The sequence below is a fragment of the Giraffa tippelskirchi genome, chromosome 6 (assembly GCF_054371585.1).
Source record: "Giraffa tippelskirchi isolate mGirTip1 chromosome 6, T2T-mGirTip1v1.2.pri, whole genome shotgun sequence".
Lineage (NCBI taxonomy): Eukaryota > Metazoa > Chordata > Mammalia > Artiodactyla > Giraffidae > Giraffa > Giraffa tippelskirchi.
In genome coordinates this window covers 15,188,029-15,209,977 of record NC_137280.1, presented here as the reverse complement: position 1 = coordinate 15,209,977, position 21,949 = coordinate 15,188,029, and the positions used below count along the sequence as shown (strand labels likewise).

Below are 21,949 nucleotides of genomic sequence, written 5' to 3'. Positions count from 1 at the left end.
TGAGCCCGCAACAATGACCTAGTGAAGCCAAAAACAAAAAAGTTAAGAGTATAAGCTAAGATTTGTTTATGTAAAAGCTGGCACATTCCAAAAGTTAAAGAAATAACAATTATTAATAACTATTAAATTGGTCAGGGCTTCTCTGGTGCCTCAGTGGTAAAGAATCTGCCTGCCAATGCAGGAGACACAGTTTCAACCTCTGATCCAGTAAGATCCCATAGGCAGCAGAGCAACTAAGCTCACGCACCACAACTACTGAGCCTGCGCTCTAGAGCCCAGGAGCTGCAACTACTGGAGGCTAAGCCTGCAACAAAGAGAGGCTGTGCTCCACAACAAGAGAAGCCCATCACGATGAGAAGCCTGTTTACCACAACTAGAGAGTAGTCCCGGCTTACCACAACTAGAAAAAGCTGACTCACAGCAATGAAGACCCAGAACAGCTCCCAAAAATAAAGTATTTTAATTGGTTAACATAAACAACTAGGTTCAATAATTTCTTACCTGTATTCCATCTTTAAGTTTCAAAATGCATTCCATTGTATTGATGGTAATTACCACTGGTTCTGAACCCAGTTTTGTCCATGGTACATGGATCCTCAGTTCGTGAATATGTCCACTTAAAAAAGTGAATGGTAATTTCAATTCCTTAAAACACAAAACATTAAATAAAATTTAGTAAGAGCTTAATTTTTTTCATTCTAATATCCAAAATACTTTCTGAAAAGAGAAACAAAATTTCCAACACAAAAATATTCTGGAGAGGGCAGGATGAATTGAGAGAGAGCACTGACATACATGTACCACCGTATGTAAAGAGCTAGCTAGTGGGGAGCAACTGCACAGCCCCAGGAACTCAGCTCGGTGCTCCATGATGACCTAGAGGGGTGGGGTGGGGGAGGCTGAGGTGGGGTGGGAGGGAAACTCCAGACAGAGAGGATACAGATATATACTTAGAGTTGGGTTACACTGTTGTACAGCAGAAACCAACACAACATTATAAAGCAATTATCCTCCAATTTAAAAAAATATAAAAAGCAATAAATATCATATAACCAAAAAAAAAATGCGGGGAATTACTGTTCATCAAAAAGCAGCATCAAATAACTTGCTAAATTATAGTTACTGATGAGCTACAAAAACTTATTGTGCAAGTTATTTAATAAGGCACTTAACCTGTCGAGGCCTGTTTCTTATTTTGCTAAATGGAAATGATAACAGAACAGGATTTTAAGGCAAGATGAAAGAGGGGAACTGAATTAAAGACAGGAGAATGAGCTGACAAAATAAAAACTGATCAACTTTGGGGGAAAAAAAGTACTGAACTTTACCTAAAGATTATACTTAGAAACTATATGATCATAATTTTTAAATATTTTACAACTTTCATTATTAAAAAGGTTAGAAATGAAAACACAAAGGTTACCACAATCGCTTTATACTAAATCATTTCACCTTCAGATAAAATGTTATAAACCAACAAAAAAAAAAAAACAGTAATAATAAATTGCATTTAGACTGTATTTCAGTCACATTATTATAACTCTATTTGTGAAAGTTAAAATAAATATTAAGCTATTCCTTCATCCAAGAAGTGTCCACCTTCTTGGTTTAGCAACACAGCAGCAATGTAGCTAAACATACATATATAGACAGTACAGCAAAATGGTTAAGACCAATAAATCTGGAGCCAGCACAAGTGGATTTAATCCTACACCTGCTACTTACTAGCACAATGACAAGAGGCAACTTGTACTACATCTCTGCATCTCAGTTTCTTTATCTGTAAAACTGGACAATAGTACTGTGTTTGGGGATTAAATCAATTAATTTACATAAAGTGCTTAGGACACTGTCTTCCTCAAAGGCCATCAATATAAAGACGATAACTATTTATTACTACAAATGTATAAACCTCTTTTATGTCTTCAACAAGCTTATTAAAGAGCAGAATACTAAAAATCTATTGATATTTCTACTATTCTAAGAGAATGTCACAATTTTTTTTAACAGTTCTCAATATTTCATTAATTTTAAAGATGCAGTAATTTCTGCAAGCCCTGATCAATGGGAAAGATTATATTTTGATCAGTGTCTATAATGAATACCATGTTAATGAGCACTTACTGTGTACCAGCTGGCACTGTTTTAAGTACTTTACTCACATGCAATATTTAATCTTGGTAGGAACCCCAAAAAATAAATACTATTATACCCACTTTAAAGATAAAAAAAAAATCTGAGGCACAAAAAGGTCAAATAACTTTCAAAACTAACTCATCTTAGAGCCATGACTCAAAACTGGAAATTATTATGCCAGAGCCCTTGCTCTTAACAAAACTACACCGCATCTAACTACCTTTATGAGCAATGAGTACACTTCCATTGGTTATATATTCATTTGGATAATGTTTCAATGACATTTCCAAAATCTGAGGCACAGAAAGGTCAAATAACTTTCAAAACTAACTCATCTTAGAGCCATGACTCAAAACTGGAAATTATTATGCCAGACCCTTTGCTCTTAACAAAACTACAGTGCATCTAACTTCCTTTACGAGCAATGAAGTACATTTCCATCGGTTATACATTCATTTGGATAATGTTTCAATGACATTTTCACCTCTACCCCTGAGTTGGGTAACAATGATACATTTGTGAAATGGCTACCAAAACTTGCAATCTATGGGCAAAACTGAATTTTCTTAGGAGAAGTTAAAAGACACCTAAACCAAACTCAAGACCTTGTTATCACCAGAATGCTACTAATCTTACCTGAATGACTAACTGAACGCTAACACAAGGGACAATATTCTATATTAAAACATGGAATTTTGAATCACATGGCCAACGCTGGTAATCCAACTGAAGTTCACTTATTAATCAACTCACTATAAGCAAGGCCATTTCCATTTCCTCATCTCAGAGTTGCTGTGATAATCAAATGGGAACATTTATGCCTTATAAAACGCAAAAGAAAGTGCTGACTGTTAAAATAAGTGGGTCATCCGAAGGTAGCCAAAAGAAATGATCTTTTCATTCTTTTTCATTCTTAAAATATACTGTACAACTTTAAAATATTTTATTTACTTGGAACTACTCAGGAAAAAAAGGCATCCCTAAAACAGAATATCTATGGCTGCACAAAGGAACTGAACAGCTCTCATAAATCACATTGTAGAGAGGCTATTACAAAATATCCTCACAGAGAAAAAACAGATACTTTAAAAATGAATGTAACAGGACACAAAAGCAAAAATAGATGAATAGGACTACATCAAACCTAAAAACCTCCAGAAAGCAAAGAAAATACTCAGCAAAACAGAAATGCAATCACATGGGAGAAACAGAAACTATGTATCTGATAAGGGCTTAAAATCTAGACTATATGAACAATGACAGCAACTCAACAACAAAAAAATAATCAAATTTTAAAAATGGGGAATTGACTTGAATAGCAATTTTCAAAAGAACACATACAAAAGGCCAACAAATAGAGGGAAAAATGGTCACCATCATTAATCAGAGAAATACAAATCAAAACCAGAATGACAGGGCTTCCCTGATGATTCAGTGGTAAAGAATCCACCTGCCAATGCAGGAGACACGGGTTTGATTCCTGGTCTAGAAAGATGCCACAGACCAAGGAGCAACTAAACCCACGTGCCACAACTACTGAAGCCCATGTGCCCTAAACCCTGTGCTCTGCAACAAGAAAAGCCACTGCAATGAGAAGGCCGTGCACCACTACTAGAGAGTAGCCACCACTCACCCCAACTAGAGAAAAGGCTGTGTAGCAACAAAGACCCAGCAAAGGCACAAATAAAACAAATAAAATCATTAAAAAAAAAAAAAAACCCACAATGGCAGATTTCCCTGGTGGTCCAATGGTTAAAAATCTGCCTACCAATGCAGGAGACAGGAATTTCATCCCTGGTCCGAGAAGACTCCGCATGCTGTGGTGAAACTAAGCCCATGCACCACAACTACTGAGCTCGTGTGCTGAAAAAAGAAAAGCCACCCCAATGAGGAGCCCACACACTGCACCCAGAGCAGCCTCCACTACTCTTGCCTCAACCAGAGAAAGCAGCTTTCAGCAACAAAGATCCACCGCAGCCATAAATCAAATTAAAAACCATAATGACATATCATCTCACATCTGTTAGCAGGGTCCCTATCAAAAAAAAAAAAAAACAAAACCAAGAACAAAAACAAACCAAAAAAAAAAACCCACCACCACAGAAAGTAATGTGTGGTAAGTATATAAAGAATGTATAACCCTTGTGCACTGTTGCTGAAAAGGTAAAATCGTACAACCACTATAGAAAACAGTATGGAGATTGTTCAAACAATGAAAAACAGAATTACCCTATAATCCATCAATCTCAGTTCTGAGTACACACTAAAAAGAAACCGAAAGCAGGATCTTGCAAACATACTTGTACAACCGTGCTTTTTGCAGTATTCACAACAGTCAAGAGGTTACTACAACCTGACGTCCACTGAAAGATAAGGATAAAGAAAATGTGGTATATACATATGATGAAATATTACTTAAGTCTTAAAAATGGAAATTGTTTTATCCTACAACATATAATGAACCTCAAGGACATCGTGCTAAGTTAAATTAGCCAGTCACAAAAAGACAAATACTATCTAACTTCACTTTCGAAAGGTACCTAAAGTAGTCAAATTCTTAGACATAGACGTAGAACAGTGGTGGCCAGAGGGAGAGAGAAAAGGGAAGCAGTAGTTTCGTGGGTAGAGAGCTAAAGTTTTAGAATATGGAAAGTTCTAGAAATCTGTTGAACAATAATGTATATATAGTTAACACAACTGCCCACTTAAAAATGGTTAAAATGGTAAATTTTATGCTATACCCATTTTTACCACAAGATAAAAATAAATTTAAAACAGGACTTCAAGAATTCTAAGTTGGAAGGCTAGCAAATTCTCTCCCCAAACAGCAATGGAAAAACTAGGCAAAGTTATTTAAAAAAAAAAAAAAAACAGAAATCTCAGGGGCAATGAGGGAAGGCTACCCTGAAGTCATGATACCAGTTGGTGCAAGAAACAGAACAGCCGACCAGCCAGAAAATTAACAGAGAAATCCAGAGAACAAGAAAGCCAAGGATAGCCTTGCTACGACCCCATTACTCCTGGTAACCTGGAAAGCTGTATGTATGTGCCAGGTTGTGCTGACTTGGGCAACAATGGAGAGACCTTTAATAATCTACTCATTCATGGCTGACCAAGAAGCCCTGTAAACAGAGTTAAGTAAAAATATGGATCAGATCTGTAAACTCCTTTGACAGCATATCCAGTACATGTATATGTCCTATACCAAAGAGTAAAAGCCTTATTTGTTCAAAAGTTTTAACGACCTCTAGCCAATCACTGGCAGATGACTCCGTTATAGTGACCCACGGGTAATCCCTAGAAAGCCAAGCCTAAAAACCGAAAGAATGGAGGAAGAAAAAAGAAAACTGAACAATCATCAGAGATCACGTACTGCAGGGGAAAACAGACACCACAAACTTAGGCCAGGCAAGTCAAACAAACAAGCCAACAGCAACAACAAATATCCCCCGAGGCAAGAAATTAGAATGCAGAGTTGCTACAGTATATTATACAAAATGTCCAGTTTTCAACTAAACATTGGGAAACATGAAAAGTTTACAAAACTAGTTAATAGAAACTATCTTTGAGGATGCTCAAGTGCAGGACTTAAAACATTGTGTTCATTATAAACAAGTTAAATTATTAAAGAATTACATGACAATGATTTCTTGAATAGAAAATATCAAGAATGAGATAAAAAAATAACAAAAAAGAACCAAATGGAAATTCTGGAGTTGAAAAGAACAATAAATGACATTGGCACTTCCTTGATGGTTCAGTGGTTAAGAATCCACCCTGCAATGCAAGGGACTCAGGTGGGACCTCTGGTCGGGCACCTAAGCCTATGCACCACAACCATTGAGCCCCCGCACCACAATGATAGAACCTCTCTGCCACAACAAAAGATATCACCTGCCTCACCTAAGACCCAACACAACCAAATAAATAAATTTCTTAGAAGTACAATAAATGAACTTAAAAATTCACTGAAAATTCACTGAGAGAGTTCAACATCACATTTGAGCTGGCAGAAAAAGAATCAGCAAATCCACACCCAGACATATCAAAACAAAACTTTTAAAAGTCTGGAACAAAAAGAAAACCTTGAAGGCAGAAACAGGAAATCAACTTGTTACACACAAGAAAACTCTTGGTAGGTTCAGTTCAGTTCAGTCACTCAGTCGTGTCCGACTCTCTGCGACCCCATGAACCACAACACACCAGGCCTCCCTGTCCATCACCAACTCCCAGAGTTTACCCAAACTCATGTCCATTAAGTCGGTGATCCCATCTCATCCTCTGATGACCACTTCTCCTCCTGCCCTCAATCTTTCCCAGCATCAGGGTCTTTTCAAATGAGTCAGCTCGTCGCATCAGGTGGCCAAAGTATTGGAGTTTCAGCTTCAACATCAGACCTTCCAATGAACACCCAGGACTGATCTCCTTTAGGATGGACTGATTGGATCTCCTTGCAGTCCAAGGGACTCTCAAGAGTCTTCTCCAACACCACAGTTCAAAAAGCATCAATTCTTCGGCGCTCAGCTTTCTTTATACTCCAACTCTCACATCCACACATGACTACTGGAAAAACCACAGCCTTGACTAAACAGACCTTTGTCGGCAAAGGAATGTCTCTGCCTTTAAATATTCTGTCTAGGTTGGTCGTAACTTTTTTCCAAGGAGTAAGCGGTCTTTTAATTTCATGGCTGCAGTCACCATCTGCAGTGATTTTGGAGCCCAAAAAAATAAAGTCTGACACTATTTCCACTGTTTCTCCATCTATTTCCCATTAAGTGATGGGACCAGATGCCATGATCTTAGTTTTCTGAATGTTGAGTTTTAAACCAAATTTTTAACTCTCCTCTTTCATCAAGAGGCTCTTTAGTTCTTCTTCACTTTCTGCCATAAGGGTGGTATCATCTGCATATCTGAGGGTACTGATATTTCTCCCGACAATCTTGATTCCAGCTTGTGCTTCTTCCAGCCCAGCGTTTCTTTTGATATACTCCGCATATAAGTTAAATAAGCAGGGTGACAATATACAGCATTGATGTACTCCTTTTCCTATTTGGAACCAGTCTGTTGTTCCATGTCCAGTTCTAACTGTTGCTTCCTGACCTGCATATAGGTTTCTCAAGAGGCAGGTCAGATGGTCTGATATTCCCATCTCTTTCAGAATTTTCCACAGCTTGTTGTGATCCACACAAAGGCTTTGGCATAGTCAATAAAGCAGAAATAGATGTTTTTCTGGAACTCTCTTGCTTTTTCAATGATCCAGCAGTTGTTGGCAATTTGATCTCTGGTTCCTCTGCCTTTTCTAAAACCAGCTTGAACATCTGGAAGTTCACGGTTCACGTATTGCTGAAGCCTGGCTTGGAGAATTTTGAGCATTACTTTACTAGCGTGTGAGATGAGTGCAATTGTGCGGTAGTTTGAGCATTCTTTGGCATTGCCTTTCTTTGGGGTTGGAATGAAAATTGACCTTTTCCAGTCCTGTGGCCACTACTGAGCTTTCCAAATTTGCTGGCATATTGAGTGCAGCACTTTCACAGCATCATCTTTCAGGATTTGAAATAGCTCAACTGGAATTCCATCACCTCCACTAGCTTTGTTCGTAGTGATGCTTTCTAAGGCCCACTTGACTTCACATTCTAGGATGTCTGGCTCTAGGTGAGTGATCACACCATCGTGATTATCTGGGTCGTGAAGATCTTTTTTGTGCAGTTCTTCTGTGTATTCTTGCCACCTCTTCTTAATATCTTCTGCTTCTGTCAGGTCCATACCATTTCTGTCCTTTATTGAGCCCATCTTTGCATGAAATGTTCCCTTGGTATCTCTAATTTTCTTGAAGAGATCTCTAGTATTTCCCATTCTATTGTTTTCCTCTATTTCTTTGCACTGATCACTGAGGAAGCCTTTCTTATCTCTCCTTGCTATTCTTTGGAACTCTGCATTCAAATGGGTATATCTTTCCTTTTCTCCTTTGCTTTTCGGTTCTCTTCTTTTCACATCTATTTGTAAGTTCTCCTCAGACAGCCACTTTGCTGTTTTGCATTCTTTTTCTTGGGGATGGTCTTGATCCCTGTCTTCTGTACGATGTCACAAACCTTCGTCCATAGTTCATCAGGCACTCTCTCAGATCTGGTCCCTTAAATCTATTTCTCACTTCCACTGTATAATCATAAGGGATCTAGGTTAAAAGCTAACTTCTCATTACAAACAATAAAGGCAAGAAAGGAGAGACATGACATATTTAAATAACAAATGAAAACTAACTCTCAATCCAAAATCCTTTATCCAACAAAACTAACCTTCAAAAATGAAAGCATACCCAAATCAAGTTTCAGATAATTCTCTGTAACAGAATACTAGAAGTTCTTCAGGCCAAAAGTAAGTAATATCAGAATGTAACTCAAAGCCACGCAAAGAGTACTAATAAAAGTATTTATGTAGATGATTATTAAAAGAGCATAAATGTATTATTACTTCTGTTTTCTTCTGATTCAAAAGGCAGTAACAGGGACTTCCCTAGCAGACCAGTGGTTAACACTCCATCTACCAATGCAGGGGATGTGGATTCCATCCTTGGTTAGGGAACTAAGATCCCACATGCTGGGGGTCAGGGAGGAGGGCGCAACTAAGACCTAGTGCCACAATGGAGAAACCCACACACCGCAACTAGAGAAGCCCATGCACAGCAACGAATAGCCCGAGTGCCACAAGTAAAACTCGATGCAGCAAGTCATTTCCTTTCAAAAAAAAAAAAAGGGCAATTACTAGGCTTCCCTGATGGTGCAGCAGTTAAGAATCTGCCTGCCAATGCAGGAGACATGGGTTTGATCCCTGGTCTGGGAAGATCTCACATGACCCAAGGCAACTAAACCTGTGTGCTCCAACTACTGAGACTGCACGCTACAACTACTGAAGCCCGAACTGGACTTCTAGAGCCTGTGCTCTTACAAGAAGAGCCACTGCAATGAGAAGACCGTGTACCACAACAAAAGAACAGCCTCCACTCCTGGTAACTAGAGAGAGCCTGAGTGCAGCAACAAAGACCCAGTGTAGCCAAAAAAATTTTTTTTTAAAACAGCAATTACAAAAAACAATTTAACACTGATATTAGGTTTACAACATAGAGATGCAACGTATGGAGAAATACCACCACAAAGGAGGGAGAAGAAATGAAGCTATAGTGGAGAAATTTCTTTATTTTGATGGCATAAAGTTGGCATTAATCTGAAATTAGCATTAAGTTAGCATTAATCTTAAATTAAAGAAGGTAGCAAAGGATTATGAGAGAAAAAAGACATGAGACACACAGAAAATAGCAATATGGTAGAAAGAAATCCAATCATGAATAAAGAGAGAATGGATTAAATATTTCAACCAAAAGGCAAAGGCTGTCAGACTGGGTTTTTAAAAACTAGTTAAGATTCAACTGTATGCTCTCAAGAAGAAACATACTTTAGATTCGAAAACACAAACAGACTGCAAACAACAAAACAGTGTTTGTCATTTTAATGTATCATTTTTCTATATACACAAGGACAACAGATTGGTGGTTACCAGAGGCAAAAGGTGGTAAGTAAATAAAATGGGTAAAGGTGGTCAAAAGACACAAGTTTCCAGGTACAAAATTTTAAAAGTACTGGGATATAATGTATAGCATAGTGAGTACTGTTAGTAATACTGTATAGCAGATCTGAAAGGTGCCAAGGAGTAAATTTTAAAAGTTCTCATCACAAGAAAAAAAATTTTTAAACTATGGATGGTGACAGATGTTACCTGGGACCATTTTGCAACACATACAAACCATTACATTGTACACCTGGCACTACATGTCTATTATACCGTAATGAAAAAAAAATAATAAACAAGATCCCAGGAAGCCATGTGATCCAGTTTCTTGCTTGAATACATCAAATCACCATATTTTCCTGCTATCTAAGGAAATAGTATTCTATTTTAGGCATATAGAGAATTTTAATTTCTACTATATTAATTTCCAGCAGCATTTTCCCCTCTTTTTCATATGACTGTTCTCCAATGCAAGTAAGTATGAGGAACAATTAAAAACAGTTCATCCCTCAAGACTTCCCTGGGATTAAGACTTTGCACTTCCACTGCAGGGAGAGTGGGTCCTGATTCTTGATCTGGGAACTAAGATTCTCCATGCTTCAGGACTGGGCCAAAAAAACAAGTAAGTTTATCCCAGTCATAGGTTGAAAATACTATTAAGCAGATGAAATTTTAAAGAACTGTTGAAGCCAAATAACATTCCTGTAAAACATTCAGAAGTATGTTACCAAGCTTCAAGAAATACAACACAAGGCAAAAGTGGTAAGATAGTTTAAAATGCATGTACAGAGGAGGAGAAACAAAAGATGCTTCATGCAACCATTAACCATAAGACAGGTAGATTAATTACACTACTGTTTTGTTTTTTAGTCTCTAAGACATGTCTGACTCTTCTGTGATCCTGTGGACTGTAGTCTGCCAGGCTCCTCTATCTATGGGAATTCCCAGGCAAGAATACTAGAGTGGGTTGCCATTTCCTTCACCAGGGATCTTCCTGACCCAGGAATCAAACCAGCATCTCCTGCACTGGCAGGTGGATTCTTTACCACTGAGCCACCAGGGAAGCCCAAAGACACTATTATCAGAAAAAAATCGATATTAAGAAAAAAAACTGTTACTAAAGATAACATGGGACATTTAATAATGACAGAAGGGTAAATTCAAGAAGAAAATATATACAAATGAACTTATATACAAAACAGAAACAGACTCACAGATTTTGAAAAAAATCTATGGTTACTAGAGGGGAAACATAGGGGGTAGGGGTAAATTAGGAGTTTGGGATTAAAATAAACACAACATTATATATAAAACAGATAACCAACAAGGACCTACTACATAGCACAGGGAACTCTACCCAATATTCTATAATAACTTACATGGGTAAAAACTCTAAAAAAGAATGAATATATGTATAACTGAATCACTTTGCTATATATCTGACACTAACACTACATTGTAAATAAACTATACACCGATAAATATTTATAACAGAAAATATAAAACATATATGAGCAAAAAAATAAAGCCGAAAATACATAAAAAGTGAAAAAAGAAAAATCCAACACTAATCTCCTTCATGGATCACAGCCTTGTTGTGGTAAAGTGGTCTGCATACCTCAATGAAGCTATGAGCCATGCCATGCAGGGCCATCCAAGACAGACTGGTCATAGTGGAGAGTTCTGACAAAACATGGTCTACTGACAGAGGGAACGGTAAACAACTCCAGTATTCTGATTATGAGAACCCCATGAGTGCAAGTCGTTCAGTCATGTCTGACTATTTGCGACCCAACGGACTGCAGCCCACCAGGCTCCTCTGTCCATGAGAAATTCCAGGCAAGTATACTAGAGTGAGTTGCCATGCCCTTTTCCAGGGGATCTTCCCAACCCAGGGACTGAACCTGGGTCTCCTGCATTACAGGCAGATTCTTTACCATATGACCTACCAGGAAAGCCCCAAAACCCCATAAACAGTATGAACAGGCAAAAAGATATGACACCAGAATATGAGCCCCACAGGTCAGAAGGTGTCCATTATACTATTGGGGAAGGCAGAGAGCAATTACTAGTAGCTCCAGAAAGAATTAAGAAGCTAGGCCAAAGCAAAAACAACACTTGGTTGTGGAAGTGTCTGGTGATGAAACTAAAGCCCGAAGTTGTAAAGAATAATACTGCATAGGAACCTGGAATGTTAGTTGCATGGATCAAGGTAAACTGGACATGGTCAAAAAAGGAGATGGCAAGAATGAACATCAACATCTTAGGAATCAATGAACTAAAATGGATGGGAATGGGTGAATTTAATTCAGATGACCATTGTAGCTATTACTGTAGGAAAGAATCCCTTAGAAGAAATCAAGTAATCTTCATAGTCTTGAACAAAAGAGTCTGAAATGCAGTACTTGGGTGCAATCTCAAAAACAACAGAGGACTGGCAGAGGAACAAGAGATCAAATTGCCAATGTTCACTAGATCATAGAGAAAGCAAGGGAATTCCAGAAAAACATCTGCTTCTGCTTCAATGACTATGTGAAAGCCTTTGACTGGGTGGATGACAACAAACTAAAAAATTCTTTAAGAGATGGGAATACCAGACCACATGACTTGTCTCCTGAGAAACCTGTTATGTGGGTCAAGAAGCAACAGTTAGAACCTTACATGAAACAACTGATAGACTCAAGATCGGGAAGTGAGTACGTCAAGCTCACTATATTGTCACCCTGCTTATTTAACTTACATGCAGAGTACATCATGCAAAATGTCAGACTGGATGAATCACAAGCTGGAATCAATATTGCTGGGAAAAATAACAACCTCACATATACAGATGATACCACTGTAATGGCAGAAAGCAAAGAGGAACTAAAGAGCCTCTTGATGAAGGTGCAAGAGAGTGAAAAAACTGCCTTAAAACTCAACATTCAAGAAACTAAGGTCATGGCATACGGTCCCATGACTCCATGGCAACTAGAAGGGGAAAAAGTAGAAGCAGTGACAGATTTTATTTTCTTGGGCTCCAAAAATCATTGCAGATGGTGACTGCAGCCATGAAATTAAAAGATGCTCGCTCCCTGGAAGAAAAGCTACGACAAACCTAAACACAGTATTAAAAAGCTCAGACATCACTTTGCTAACAAAGGTCTATCTAGTCCAAGCTATGGTTTTTCCAATAGTCATGTACAAACGTGAGAGTTGGACCATAAAGGCGGCTGAATGCCAATGAATTGATGCTTTCAAACTGTTGTACTGGAGAAGACTCCTGAGAGTCCCTTGGACTGCAAGGAGATCAAACCAGTCAATACTAAAGGAAATCAACCCTGAGTATTTATTGGAAGGATTGATGCTGAAGTTCCAACACTTTGGTCACCTGATGTGAAGAGCTGACTCATTGGAAAAGACCCTGATGCTAGGAAAGATTGAAGGCAAAAGGAGAAGAGGGTGGCAGAGGATGAGATGCTTAGATAGCATAACCGGCTCAATGGACATGAATCTGAGCAAACTCCAAGAGACAATGAAGGACAGGGAAGCCGATGTGCTGCAGTCCATGGGGTCACTAAGAGTCAGACACAACTTAGCAAGCGAACAATGACAACACTAGTCATGGAAACTTGAATACCTCACTTACAACAATGAATAGAACAACAGACAGAAAATCAACAAATATACAGAAAACCTGAAAAATACTGTCAACCAATTATGACCTGACATCTATAAACCATTCCCTCCAAAAACTGCAAAAATACACTGCTATTTCAAGGAAAATCAGAAAACATTTGAACTGAATGAAAATGAAAACACAACATACCAAAATGTATAGGATATAGCCAGCTGAAGAAATTTATAGCTGTAAATGCCTATGGTAGAAAAGGAGAAATATCTCAAATCAATAACCAAGGCTTCTACCTGAAGACAGCAGAAAAACAAACTAAACAAGCAAACCCAAACAGAACAAACAAAAACAAGGACAACAAAACCAAATAAAGGCAGGAGAGAAAGGGGGTACATGCAGTTAAACTACTGTAAGATTACTGAGGAAATGGTAAGAATGTTATAATAATTTAAGGTAGGTGCTAATAAATCAAATATCCATTTTGTGATCTTTAGAGAAGCAACAGAAATAACTTTTTATAATCAAAAAGACTTCAAGGCAAGAAGAATTACTAGAGTGAAAGAGGGACACATTTCAGAATGATTTTTTAAGTGTATTCAAAAATAAGAGCCTCTTGATGAAAGTGAAAAAGGACAGTGAAAAAGTTGGCTTAAAACTCAACATTCAGAAAACTAAGATTATGGCATCCAGTCCCATCACTTCATGACAAATAGATGGGGAAACAATGGAAACAGTGACAGATTTTATTTTCGGGGGCTCCAAAATCACTGCAGATGGTGAGTGCAGCCATAAAATTAAGATGCTTATTCCTGGGAAGAAAAGCTATGACCAACCTAGATAGCATATTAAAAAGCGGAGACATTACTTTGCCAACAAAGGTCTGCCTAGTCAAAGCTATGGTTTTTCCAGTAGTCATGTATGGATGCGATAGTTGAAATATAAAGAAAGCTAGCTGAGTGCTGAAGAGTTGATGCTTTTGAACTGTGGTGCTGGAGGAGACTGTTGAGAGTCCCTTGGACTGCAAGGAGATCCAACCAGTCAATCCTAAAGGAAATCAGTCCTGAATATTCACTGGAAGGACTGATGTTGAAGCTGAAACTCCATTATTTTGGCCACCTGATGCAAAGAACTGACTCACTGGAAAAGACCCTGATGCTGGGAAAGATTGAAAGCGGGAGGAGAAGCGGACAACAGAGGATGAGATGGTTGGATGGCATCACCGACTCGATGGACATGAGTTTGAGTAAGCTCGAGGAGTTGGTGACAGACAGGGAGGCCTGGCGTGCTGCAGTCCATGGGGTCGCAAAGAGTCGGACACAACTGAGCAACTGAACAGAAAAATAAGATATCAAAATACTATACCTGTGTGTACTTAACAGTGTAACTTCAAGACACATAAAGTGAATGTTGACAAAACTATAAAAGGGAAGTAGACAAATTCACAATCATAGATGGAGGTGTTAACCATTAAGATATCTCTGTAATTAACAGAACAAGCAGACAATGAAAATCTATATGGATTTGTAAGATTTGAAGAACTCGAGTAACCAATTTGAAGCAATTGACATTTATGGAAGAAAAAGGCAACAACTGTAGAATACATATCTCTCATCAATTACACATGAAATATTTCCAAAAATAAATATTTATGATCACATACTGAGTCAAATTATAATGGATCAAAATCACAGAGAACATGCTGAACACTTGGAATTAAATCAGAAATCAATTAACAGAAAGATAATCAGCTATTCCCTATATGTCTGAAAATTAAGCAACACACTTCTAAGTAACCCATGAATAACCACATGCAAAAAACATATGAACTTGGGTACTTGTACCATATGCAAAAATTAACTTAAAAGCAATCAAAGACCTAATGTTAGAGCTAAAACTATAAAACTTAGAAGTAAACATAGGGGGAAAGCTTCATGACACTGGATTTGGCAATGATTTCTTCAATACAACACCACAAGCCCAGGCATCAAAACAAAAAATTGTAAGTTGGACTTTGTCAAAATTTAAAACTTTAGTTCTTCAAAGGACACGATTAATAGAGTCAGAAGTCAACCCCCAGTGGGCGATAATACTTGCAAATCGTACCCGATATGGGACTGATGCCCAACATATATAAATAATCCCTACAACTCAGTAACAAGGACAAAAAATTTTTAAATGGGCAAAGGACTTGAACAGACATTTCACCAAAAAAGATATACAACCAGTCCATAGTATATGGAAAGGCTAAAAATAACAAACTCATTGAATAACAGCAAAAACGCAAAGTAACTGTAACTCGCACACATTATTGGTGAGAATGTAAAGTTGGGAAGATCCCCTGGAGAAGCAAATGACAACCCACTCCAGTATTCTTGTCTGGAGAATCCCATGGACAGAGGAGCCTGGCAGGCTACAGTCCATGATATTGCAAGAGTGGGATACAACTTAGTATAAGTAAACCACTACCACCACCACCACCACCCCAGAAAACTATTTGGCAGTATCCATTAAAGTTAAACACATGCCTGCCTTCTAAGGGAAATAAACACCTATGTCCAATACAAGTATGTTCATAAGAGCTTTCTTCATAATAGCCAGAAGTAGAAAAAAAATCCAAATGTATATCCAAAGGAAAATAAATACATAAAATAGGTAAAATGAATCTTTATATAATGGAATACAACAAGGCAATACAAATAATAAACTATCCTTCATGCAACAACCTGAGTCAATCTTAGCCTCAATGTTAACAAAAGAATTCAAACACAAGTGATTCCCATTTATTTAAGTTTCAGGAAGAGATTCAAGAAACTTGTGTGTTAACAGAAGTCAGAATAGCAATCACCTGTCTTAGGGGTGGGGCTACTAATTACAAAGAAGCAAGGAGAGCCTTTTTGAGTGCGGAAAGTATTTTATTTCTTGATCTGGATAGTGGTTACAAAGGTGTCACCAGTACGCAAAAATTGAGCTGTATGCTTAGGATTTCTGCTCATTAAAAAACAATGAAAATATTAAGATAACCAATACTGGAGAGAGGACGGAGAAGAAACCAAGGATATTATTTCTCAGTGTTAACTCTAGATTATTCAATAATAGAGAAAGCAGTGGGATATAACCAAAAATTATTAATAACATCACCATGGGTGTGAATTCCCTTATCTCCTAAAAAGCAGTTGGTCTCTGACTCCTGAGTTTTCAGAGATAAATTGTGTAGTCTCAAGGCTAATAGAATTACCATGCATATGTTAATAATAAATGTACTAAGTGACCTAATAAATATATAAACTTTGAAGTTACACTTAATTCGCATCAGACCATTCTCACATTAAAAAGAAAATTTAAAAAGTGATTAAGAAAGAAGTTTTCAATTATGCTGGCATTTTCAATCTTTATCTGTCTACTCAATATTCTGAGGATTCCATGGGTAATGTCACCTTTGCTAGGAAGAGAACTTTCCTCAAGATCTGACCTTGTTGTATTCAGGGCCCCCTTCATTCCTCAAAAGGGAAAAAGGGAATGAATATAATATTTTCCAGCATCATTTAGAATCCTAGCAGTGTAAATCTGTATATTCGGTAATGTTTAAGAACTGAGTAAAAAGGGTGAAAAATTCTGACAAGTACAATGAAATTGTTTTTCTGTTGCGGCAACTGGGGGGATTACGAGTCTAACAATTCATCGCTAGCAACAAACCTTAAAAGAAAAAAATTCTGAAAAGGAGGGTCCCTAGTTTCAAGATAGCCCTAAATACATTAGCAGAAAAACGAAGGTTTTAAAGCATAAAATCAACGTGCAGGAAAGACCAGATTACTTCTAAACAGGCTGAAAATGTTTCCCATCCGCGACAGCTGCACCGCTTACCTGCTCGAGCACATCCAATTTCAACTCCAGCTTGCTGAGAACCACGTCTCCACCCCATAGCGAAAGCTGTAGATCTGACGGCTTTAGGTTCTTGATGTAGCGATTCACATAGCTCATTAAAATGGGAGTCACATACGACTCCAGCATCCTTTAAGGTACACAGGAGTCACAAAGTCAGAAGCTGAAAGGAGATAAAGACAGAAACACGAGAGGGAATTAAGTCTGTGGTGCATTTCCTGAGGAAAAAAGCACTTCTCAGGAAGGGTTGTAGAGGCCGAAAAGCAAGAGCCCCACCCCCACCCCCACCGCGGCCGCTCGCCTTCTCCCAGAAGCAGAGAAAACTCAAGTGGGCTCTACAGCAGCGCCTTCCTCTCTAGAACAACTCCCGTCAACCCACCCGGCGAGGAGCGGGAGGAGGAGGCGGTGGTGACCTGAAGAAAGCGGGTCCCGGCAGTGGGAACTGAAGGGAGACGGGCTCGCCTTCGTCCGCCGCAGCCCTATAGCCAGCCCAGCCGCCCCCGAAGGCCCTCGGCCCCCGGAACCCGGCCGCATCTACCGCGGCAGAACCAGGACGGCTTCCCGCCTCTACCCGTCCTGCGACCTCGGCTGACACTCACGCCTGAAGAGTACCGTGGCGTCTCCTCTACCCCCCGGTACCTGGCACCCGCCTCCGGAGGCGGCGCAGCGCCCGTACCGCGCCACTTCCGGGTGCGTCCCGCTCGGTGCTCGGAACGAACTGTTCCTCCCCCGCCAGCACTCGACTCCGAGGCAGGACCGGGGTTCTCAGACTCTAGACGCCGTGCAGCGCGTCTTCTAGGAGGGGACCCCTCGCGCTCGCTCGGCCAGCCCGCGCCTCCGCTCCGACCCCGCTGGTGGTCGGACCAAGCTCTAGGAAGTGCGCGGGGGAGGTGGGCGGACCCGTAAAGTGGAGACACCGGCGATCCGGAAGTGGCGCTGCGGGAAGACAGCCGCTTAGGTGGAGATGGATTTCGAATGAGGAAACGCAGACGGCCAGAGGTCCGATGAAGAGAAAGAAAGCGAGTCGTGGTCTTGAAAGCCCTCAAAACCAAGTGGTTTTCGTTTCTCTCTGGAAACGGAAGGGCTGGCGAGAACTTGGGTTCGGTGGGCAGAGCAATAGCAGTAAGACTGCTGGTGGGGAAGACGGGAAGGGGCCGAATTTAGATCGAAAGCTTCTTTTGCTGGAGGAAAGGAGAAATGGAAGGAATTAGGGTGTGGTGTAGGGGAGAGCGTTTTGACCAAAGGTGTAGACCAGCTTTCGCGTACTTTTTAATACTTTAGCGAAGAAGTGGTTATGCTTACATTTGTGCGGGGGAAGAATAAAGAGAAAATTGTGACGGTCTATTGGACTGCAGCTGATACATGCAACTGCAGAAAGGGGTATGAATAGCAGAAGGAAGAAATCATACTACGGGAAAAAGTGAGACTTAGAGAAAGCGAAAAGAAATAGCTGAGAGATAATGAATTCAAAGAGTCGGTGCTGGTTATATTAGGCTGAAATGAATGTATACAACACTACCTTTCCTTCTAGTGCCTTGAAAGCTGACACAGGCAACAAACTTAAACATATAACACCTGGTAAACACCCAAGTACTGGGCTTAAAGGGATAGCATAGGACATGCTGCCTAATTTTTGACCAATATTTACTATTTTTGGTAACTTCTGAAGATACCTACCACTGCATATTGAAAACAGACTTAAACTTTATAAAGTAATTAAAATAGCCACCCATGTTCTCGTTGCATTTAGTTGAAAACACTTTGTAAATATGTTCCTAAAAAACTACTGAAAGTCAAGTTAAGATTTCTTGAAAGTTCCAGCAACTGCAGTAGGAAGGAAAGAGGCACAAGTGAGGATGCCAAGGTGTTTAGATCTGTTTTGTTAATGAAAATAAGGAACTAAGTTTCAAAAAGAAAGAACAGGAGCGGTGCGGGGGGGGGGGGGCGGGAGGCGGTGTTGAAGAAGGGGAAAAAGAAAGCTAATTCAAAAATGGCTAATTCAGAGCAACTGTCCTCACAAAAACCTTGACGAAAAACCCAAGTAACTTGGATCTTATTAAAGCCTACTAAATCAGTCAAGTAAATTATCCAAGTAATATCTTAGTTATCTGCTTCACTTGAAAAGTGAAGGAGGTGAAGCCATGACTCAGAAGTTTTAATATAAATGGTTCAACTAATTGTATGAAACCCCTAGGAGGACTAGAGCAGGAACTCCAAGCCGCCTTATTTTTCTAAGGAAAGAAAAAGGGCCTAGTCTTATTTGTGTGGCAATGTAGTAAATAAGACCAATGTATTAAGATAAACTAGCCAGATATTTTAAATAGATTTTTACTGTGCTGTATAAACAAAATAATACCTGATCATGGAATAATAAACATTTTTTGTTTTATTATGCCATTTTTCTCTTGGAACCAACAAAAGAAAACTGAGAAATTCCTGCCTTGGAAAAATTAGGCACTGATTTTTTTCCTTTGGTTTTAAGAATCTAAAAATAGTGGTTTCAACCTGTTCTGCTGTGCCCTGTTTTATAAGCAGTCGAGATACATTTCATTCCTTTTCACTAATATGTTTCCGTAATTGCTCACTGTTTTTTTGTCAAATAAGCAGCCCTTCACAGATCTCCTACTGTTATTTTTTTTATTGAGAGATATACCCTCCCTAAAAAAATATTTTTAAGTCTTAATAAGCCTTTGAGGCAGGATGGCTATATAGGCAGTAGTTCTCCAGGGTAAGGTGAAATTTTTTGCTTTTTTTAGTTAATTAACTTTATTTTTTTATAGCAGTTACAGGTTTATGAACAAATTGAGCTGAAAGTACAGAGTTCCCATATAATCTCTGCCCCCACACAGGTAAAACCTCCATTATTGGTATCCCCCACCAGAGTGACACTGATGAATCTACATTGACATACCATTATAACTCAACATCTATAGTTTACATTAGGGTTCACTCTTGTACTTCCTATGGATGTTGTATACCAGTAAAAACTCCTTAGCAAAGAGGAGTTCAGCAATATCCCCCAGAGTTGAAAACGCATTTACTCTTGCACTTCCACTTATAAGTAATACAGTGAAAGACTTGCATATGTGAACAAGGAGACAAGCTTAACAGTATTTTGCAGCAACATTTGTAATAGTAAAACAGTGCAAACAACTGACGATCAACAGGAAAAATGTGGTATATTCATATAATGAAATATTATTAATGATGAAAATAGTGAGAGCAATGACTTTCAAATGTTTTATTCCGTTAGAAATATAGTTTACACTGACTCAGCTTATATATAAAAGGAAAGAGAACTTTCACAAACCTATACTTAAAAATTCAGTACATGTGGTGCATTCTATTTTCTTTGTTATTCTGTTTCTTTTTTCTAAAATAGTTCATGACCTACCAAATTAATGTGACCTACTAATGGTTTGCAACTTGGTCTACCAAAAAAACTGAAAAAAGTTATATATTTACCAATATCTGAAAAATAAAACATAGAGAAAGTAACAGAAATATAGCATATCACATATATAATATATATACATATACATTCATGGGGCATTCCAAGAAATATATGGCCATATATTATGATAGCTACATATATATTGAGTTAGCCAAAAAGTTCCTTTGGTTTTTAAGTAAAAATGAAAGAAAGCAATTATCCTTCAATAAAAAAATTTAAAAAAAATAAAAGATACATTTTTGATTTTCACCATGAACTTTATTGAACAATGTACTCCGTTTTGCCTCAGTATCTTCTGCCATTTTTCAGGCAACTTCATAATTCCATCTTCCCAAAACTTCTATCTTTTTGAATAAAAAAACTGTTCTTTTGGCAATGCCTTTGGCAGTCTTCCAGGGAAATGAAGTTTTATCCATTAAAGGAATTTTGTAAAAACTGAAAAAAATGGAAATCCGAAGGTGCAATCTCTGGTGAATACAGTGGATGAATCAGAACTTCCCAGGCAAGTTTTTGCCTGGTCATCAAAGAAACGCATTGTTGGGGTATTCTGATGGAAGATTACGTGTTTTCTGCTGAATAATTTCAGACGCTTTTTGCCAAGTGTTGCCTTCAGTTGGTCTAATTGTGAGTAGTACTTGTTGCAATTAATCATTTGGTTTTCCAATTCTTTGACGCTCAGCCTTCTTTATGGTCCAACTCTTACATCTGTACATGACTACTGGAAAAAACCACAGCTTTGATGATATGGACCTTTGTCAGCAAAGTGATGTCTCTGCTTTTTAGTACATTGTCTAGGTGTGTCATAGCTTTTCTTCCAAGGAGCAGGCGTCTTTTGATTTTGTGGCTGCAGTCACCATCCACAGTGATTCTGGAGCCCAAGAAAATAAAATCTGCCACTGTTCCCATTTCTCTGAATCTATTTGCCATGAAGTGATGGGGCCAGATTAATGCCATGATCTTAGTTTTTAAAATGTTGAGTTTTAAGCCAGCTTTTTCAATCTCCTCTTTCACCTTCATCAAGAGGCTCTTTAGTTCCTCTTCACTTTCTGCCATTAGGGTGGTGTCATCTGCATATCTGAGGTTGTTATTTCTCCCAGAAATCTTGATTTCACATGGCATTTCACATGGTGTACTCTGCATGTAAGTTAAATAAGCAGGATAACAATATGCAACCTTGACACACTCCTTTCCCAATTTTGAACCAGTCCATTGTTCCATATCCAGTTTTAACTATTGCTTCTTGACCTGCATACAGTTTTCTCAGGAGGTAGGTGAGGTGGTCTGGTATTCCCATCTCTTTAAGAATT

General features: G+C 38.7%; 1 protein-coding gene and 1 long non-coding RNA gene across 45 annotated transcripts in view; both read right to left on the bottom strand.

The window, feature by feature from the left end:
* VPS13B (vacuolar protein sorting 13 homolog B) overlaps nt 1–18,059 on the bottom strand; it is a 752,042-nt gene extending 733,983 nt beyond the window's left edge. For 27 of the 44 annotated variants that reach the window (XR_014057388.1, XR_014057391.1, XR_014057392.1 and 24 more), the window contains exons 1-3: nt 17,788–17,867; nt 17,171–17,351; nt 502–645 (exon numbers count right to left, since the gene is read on the bottom strand). Coding sequence is in view for 21 of the 44 variants with exons in the window: in XM_081503356.1 (XP_081359482.1) it covers nt 502–645; nt 17,171–17,317 (291 nt within the window). In the remaining 23 variants the exon portion in view is untranslated. Of the gene's footprint in view, nt 1–501; nt 646–17,170; nt 17,352–17,567 lie in introns of all 44 variants that reach the window. The other 17 variants (XR_014057394.1, XR_014057395.1, XR_014057387.1 and 14 more) reach the window with 3 other exon arrangements.
* A 61-nt stretch (nt 18,060–18,120) lies between these two features.
* On the bottom strand, nt 18,121–20,872 carry LOC145511026 (uncharacterized). The gene is made up of 2 exons (XR_014057403.1): nt 19,363–20,872; nt 18,121–19,296 (listed from the first exon to the last, which is right to left on the bottom strand). It is a non-coding gene; the product is annotated as an uncharacterized LOC145511026 (long non-coding RNA).
* Nucleotides 20,873–21,949: the final 1,077 nt, after the last annotated feature.